At 57.1% G+C, this 5,875-nt stretch overlaps 1 protein-coding gene across 1 annotated transcript; it reads left to right on the forward strand.

The window, feature by feature from the left end:
* Positions 1-1,828: 1,828 nt before the first annotated feature.
* Positions 1,829-4,699, forward strand: KLHDC7A (kelch domain containing 7A; the record flags this gene model as incomplete). The annotated part of the gene is made up of 2 exons (XM_082069851.1): positions 1,829-1,978; positions 2,129-4,699. 2 exons carry the CDS (start codon positions 1,829-1,831, stop codon positions 4,697-4,699), a joined length of 2,721 nt encoding a protein of 906 aa, XP_081925977.1.
* Between the last annotated feature and the right edge of the window lie 1,176 nt (positions 4,700-5,875).

Raw genomic sequence — 5,875 nt, forward strand, 5'->3', positions numbered from 1 at the left:
CTAAATATCCCAATTCCCTGTGTCACTGTACGAGGCGACATCTTCTCAAATACTGTAACCCCCCCAAAAAAATACCGGTGAGGTCTCCCTGTTCACAGCAGGGATATATATGGGGGTCCCCAGCTGCCAGGCCAGCACAGGAAATTCACCCCTCTGCTGCTTTTCCATCCTCTCTCTCTATATATACATAAATATCACACTGTTTAGCACATGGTTTTCCACCTAACGAGCATCCCTGGCTAACGAAGTGGCAGATAAACAACCACCCCCGTCCCCTTTGGCACCGACACGGTGAAATTTAGCGTCTCGGCATTGGCAGGAGGACATTTGGGTGCTGCAGCTGCTGTGGTGGTGGGGAATGTGTCCCAAGGAGGTTCAGATGCTGCTCCCCATCACCAAGGGTGGTACCCGAGGTGGTCTGGGTGGCTGTGGACACTGGGTACAAGCTCACAAGCACCCACCACCCACTCCAGACCCCATCCCACCACCCTGCCCCACGCAGCACCCATCGCACCCACACCTCATACAAGGAGCTGGTTCAGCATCCCCTGGGCTCGTTTCTCCTGCAAATCCCACCGGACCAGGACCAAGCGAGTCCCTGTTCGCAAACAGGAGCAGCCGCCCACCCCCACCCACGTTCGGGCTGTTTCTTCGCTGGTTTAGGGCCTCGATTCTTTGTGCATCTCTCAGTATGCGAGATGTTCCCCTCGGGGGAAAAGGAAATTAATTTTCTCCCTTTGAATTGAGCTCGCTGAGCGGTGGTTGCGGAGGGATGAGGGATGAGGGGTGAGGGATGCGGGATGCCATTCCCCAGGCCCCCTCCTCGCCCCCCGCTGCGGTCCAGGCGTGGGGACCCGGCTGCCTCGGGGACAACGGGGATGACAATTCCCCTAAATCTTTGAAATTCAGATCAGAGACGCATCACCGACATCTCTCCAGGGGGAGAAAGAAGCAAGCACGACACTGCCTGGCATCCTCCGTGCCTCAGTTTCCCCACAGCGGCTCCAGTCCCCGCAGACATCCAACGCGCAGCAGCAAACCCCTTTGAAACCATAACTCGCACCTCTCCCACCCCAAATTTCTTCCCAGTGGTGGCACATTTGTTCACTTCCCTGAGCTCACCCCTCTCCCCACGCGCAGGGGTGCGGGTCTCTGAACACATCAGCCACCAGCCGCAGTTCCATCCTGCCTTTATTTCCTCTTCGCTGCCGCTTTCCCCCCCCAACGCCCCCAGCACCTCTTCCACCAGCTCTTTATTCCCCTGCCACTTCCACGCTGGCCTCAGAGAGACCCCGAGGAGCTTTCGGGCTGTTCCCTGTCACCCCTCGTTAGCGAGCGTGCCACTAACGAAGGCCGCCGAATTAGTCACCCGCCTCTGCCGCCGAGCAGCTGCTCGGTGTCGGACCGAAGGTTTGTTTCTCCGTCCCTGCACCCGGGGAAAAGGGACCTTTCCCAGAAAACAAACAACCAACCAACAAAACTTCATTTTCTCTTTCCAGTGCATGATCCCTTTTTAATAGCAAAAAAGAAAGGGAGGCAGCACCATCGGGCTGCTCAGAGGATACTTTTCCTCCCTTTGTGCTGCTTTTCGCTGCTCTCTGAGCCTCTCTGTTTCCCAGGCTATTTAATAAAGCCGGCTCTGTGCCGCCAGCGCTGGGCTGGACCTTTTCCCCGGAGCCCAACCCATCCCCAAACATGCAAAACTCATCCGGAAACCTCCTGCCAACTTCACCTTCTCAAAGTCACCTTGCCCCGAACCTTCACATCCACACTCCGGGCTGGCTCAACAATCATTAATCGGCTTCTCCGCGTTCCAAGGGATGGAAAAATGCCCCAGCGGGTAACGCCGCCCTGGCAATGCGACATGCAGCTGGCCGGCAAGCTGGTCCTCTCCGCCGCCGCTCTGCTCCTCCTGACATGGGCCTTCAGGTTTTATAAGTCCCGCTCGCTCGCCGGGGGTAAAATCCCGCTGGGTGACGCGGGAGGAGAGAAAAGGGAGAACGGAGCTTGGGATGGGGATGGGGATGGGGCGGCGGGGCTGCGGAGGAGGAGGTTTGGGGAGGGGGCGAGGAGGGGAGGTGGGGATGGGGACGGGAGCGGCGCTGGGATGCGGCGTGTGGATGCGCAGGGGGAGCGGAGAGGTGAGGAGGAGGAGGGTGAGGAGGCGGTTTGGGACCCGGGGCTGGCGTGGAGGAGACAGGGGATGGACAGGAGGGGAGGCGAGTTGGGAAGTGAGTCAGGAAGAGGAACGGGAATTGAGGTGGGGAGCAAACTGAGAAGTGATCTGGGAAATGAGCTGGGAACTGAGTCGGGAAGCAAACTGGGAAGTAAGTCAGGAAGAGAGCCAGGAATTGAGCTGGGAAGTGATCCAGGAAATGAGCCAGGAATCAAGCTGGGAAACGACCTGGGAAGCAAACTGGGAAGTGATTTGGGAAGCGATTTGGGAAGCAAACTGGGAAGTAAGTCAGGAAGAGAGCCAGGAATTGAGCTGGGAATTGAGCTGGGAAATGAACCAGGAATCAGGCTGGGAAACAATCTGGGAAGCACACTGGGAAGTGAGTTGGGAAGAGAGCCAGGAATTGAGCTGGGAAGTGAGTCGGGAAATGAGCCAGGACTCAAGCTGGGAAACAATCTGGGAAGCACACTGGGAAGTGAGTTGGGAAGCAAACTGGGAAGTAAGTCAGGAAGGGAGCCAGGAATTGAGCCGGGAAGCAATCAAGGAATTGAGTCAGAAAGAAAGTTGGGAAGTGGGCCAGGAAGGGAGCCAGGAATTACGTCTGGAAGCAAACCAGGAACAAAGCCAGGAACTGAGACAGGAAGTGAGCTGGCAAGTGAGCCAGGAAGCAAAGCAGGAACTGAGCTGGGAAGTGAGCTGAGCTCTTACATCCCTGGGGATGCAGCCAAAGCCCTGAGCAGCCGCAGGGACAAGGACGCACTCACCCCACACACCAGGCTGTCCCCCGGGGCTGCCGATGGCCCGATGGCAGCTGATGGACATGCCCAAAGCACCGAGCAGCATTCAGCCAGCAGAGCCATTAAACAGGAGGCCAAGGGGCTCAGAGGGACAACTCAGACCCTTAGTGTCACCTCAGACCTGGGGCTAATGATGACAGTGAGCAACGTGGTGGCAGATGCCTCCTACTCTTTCTCCTCGGTGGCAAAGATCCAGGTGGAGGAGAACTACATCAGCGAGCGGCGGGTGGAGGACGGGGCCGAGCAGCCAGTCCCTGGTCTCAAAGGCAAAGTCTATGACTACTACGTCCAGTCCGTCTCCCAAACGGTGTTGAAGAAGAGGTCTGTCCCCTACATCCCCCTGGGAACATCCCGGCGACGCAGCTCAGAGCAGGTCAATGAGGAGCTACAGAGCTTTGCAACCAGGGAGCCTGACCCAGTTTTGTCAATGTGGGATCCCACCACCCCCTCCATAGTTCCATCACCTATGAGGAGCTTGGAGTTGTCCCCTGAGCAACCATCTCCTGGCCGCAGGGACAGCATCCTCCACATCGCCGACAGTCCCCACCTCCAGCTGCCCATGAAGGGTTTTGGGGGCATGGAGCCACCCAACACGCCACCTGCAAGCCCCCGGCTGGGGCTGGTGGCCAGTGCCGACCTCTTCCAAATGCCACCACCCACCCACCTGGACCTGGGCAACTGCTACGAGGTCCTGCGCACAGCCAAGGCACAGAAGCTCAGCCACCTCCAGGAGGCCGCCTACAAGGTGATGAGTGACAACTACCTGCAGGTGCTGAGGACACCGTCCATCTACGGCCGCCTCAACGCCGGCGAGCGGGAGCTCATCCTGCGGCGGAGGATGAAGGGGAAGATGGCCGTGGCCGTGGCAGATGTCAACGTGCAGGAGCCCGGCCTCCATACCAGCCGCCTGTGCTACTACGATGACAGAGGGGACCGCTGGTGTCACCTTTGCCATGTGCCACCAGAGGTGGTCTCCAGGGGTTGTGCCATGTGCAGCATGTTCAACTACCTGTTTGTGGTGGCTGGTTGCGAGGGCACAGGCCGGGCGCAAAGACCCTCCAAGCGTGTTTTCTGCTATGACCCCCTGACCAACATCTGGAGGGAGATCTGTCCCCTGAACCAAGCGCGGCCTCGCTGCAAGCTGGTGGCCCTGGATGGCCACCTCTACGCCATCGGCGGCGAGTGCCTCTACACGGTGGAGCGCTACGACCCCCGCCAGGACCGCTGGACCTTCACGGCCCCCCTGCCCCATGACACCTTTGCCGTGGCCCACATGGCCACAGTGTGTGATGGGGAGATCTACGTGACGGGGGGCACCTTGCACTACGTGCTGCTGCGTTACGCCGCCCGCTCGGACAGCTGGAGCGTCAGCCCGGCCAGCGGCGGCAAGGACAGGACAGTTGACATGGTGAGCGTCAACGGCTTCATCTACCGCTTTGACGTCCACCGCAGCAGGGGCATCGGCGTCTACCGCTGCAGCGCCAAGGCCAAGCTGTGGTACGAGTGCGCGGCCTACGCCATGCCTGACCCAGGTGGCTTCCAGTGCGCCGTGGTGGGCAACCTGGTCCACTGCATTGGCCGGCACTTCCACATACGCTTATTGGCCGACCACATCTCACCACGCTTTGGGACCAAGGAGCTGCAGCCCTTCCCGTCACCCCGCGGCAGCCTCCTCCCGGCCATCCTGGTGCTACCGGAGCAAGGGACGGTGCAAACGCAGGTTTGAGGGGTCTGTGCTGGGGTCTCGTGCAACAGAGGTGGTGGCTTAGACGTGACATGATGGTAAAAGCTGGTAGAAGAAGCCGCCAACCCACATTGAGCCATGTAGCATGGGAGCAACACTACCAGGACAATGTTACCCATATCTACCATTGAGGAGGCATCCTCCTAGTCCCCGTAAGTAAGGAAGGAGACAAACTGCCCTTGAATCGTAAAAATAAACTGAGACTTCAAGACACAAGGAAGAGCAAAGCAGGAGCTGGGTGGACTCGTTTGCTTAGAGGTATTTAAACATGGGTGTGCTTGCTCAGGTGCAAACAAACTGCGGCTCCCAGCTGTACGTGGCCTGATAAATTCCTGCTTTACACACGGGGCATTTAATATTGACCTGAACATACAACAAACAGGGAATTTTCGGGTGGAGGTTGGATCTCTGAGGAGGTATCACCCAATGGCATCAAGCCAATGTTGAGCATTCAGGGCTTAACTGCACGCATCACCCCAGGGATCAAGGTTGGGGGCCACAGGGCGTCAGAGCCTTATCTGTTACCTTAGCCTCAGCACAGAATAATTTATGCATATTTATAGGCACGTGAATGTAAATAGGCACCGTAGATTTATAGACAGCTGGTCTTAAATGAAATTAAAGGGAACATTTGGTAAAATTAACCGCGGGCTACCGTTGCACATCATTTGGAGCCCTAGCCAAGCCTAATGGGAACAAAGAGGCCGACGCATGTTTTACATGGCTAATTACCGCGCGAACAGTGTCTCTGAGGAGGCAACCAAAAGCAAACCAGAGCCCTGGATGTGAACATCAGCCACTTTTCCCCAGGTTTCACTGACCTCACTCTGCTGCATCCATGTCCTGCCAAAAGCTTACTCCGGGTAATTGCGTTTTCTTCCCTTCTAGCCATTAGAGAAACCGCTCATCATCCATCATCCAGCAGCCCCAGACGGACAAAAGCAGCTCCCAGACAGACAAAACCCTTGTACCTGCCTCCTTGGTGGCAGCAGGTCATGAGCACAAAGTCAGGGATGCGCTTGAAGGGCTTGGAGATAAGAGATGGTGCTGGAGCAGCCCATGGTATCACACATCTTGCTGCTCGTGGTGGTTTAGGAGAGCTTAGCTTAATGTTCTTTGAAATTGCTTCCAAAAGGATTTATTCCTTCTCTCAGTCAC

Source organism: Streptopelia decaocto (genome assembly GCF_964273445.1).
Source record: "Streptopelia decaocto genome assembly, chromosome: 20".
NCBI classification, from domain to species: Eukaryota; Metazoa; Chordata; class Aves; order Columbiformes; family Columbidae; genus Streptopelia; species Streptopelia decaocto.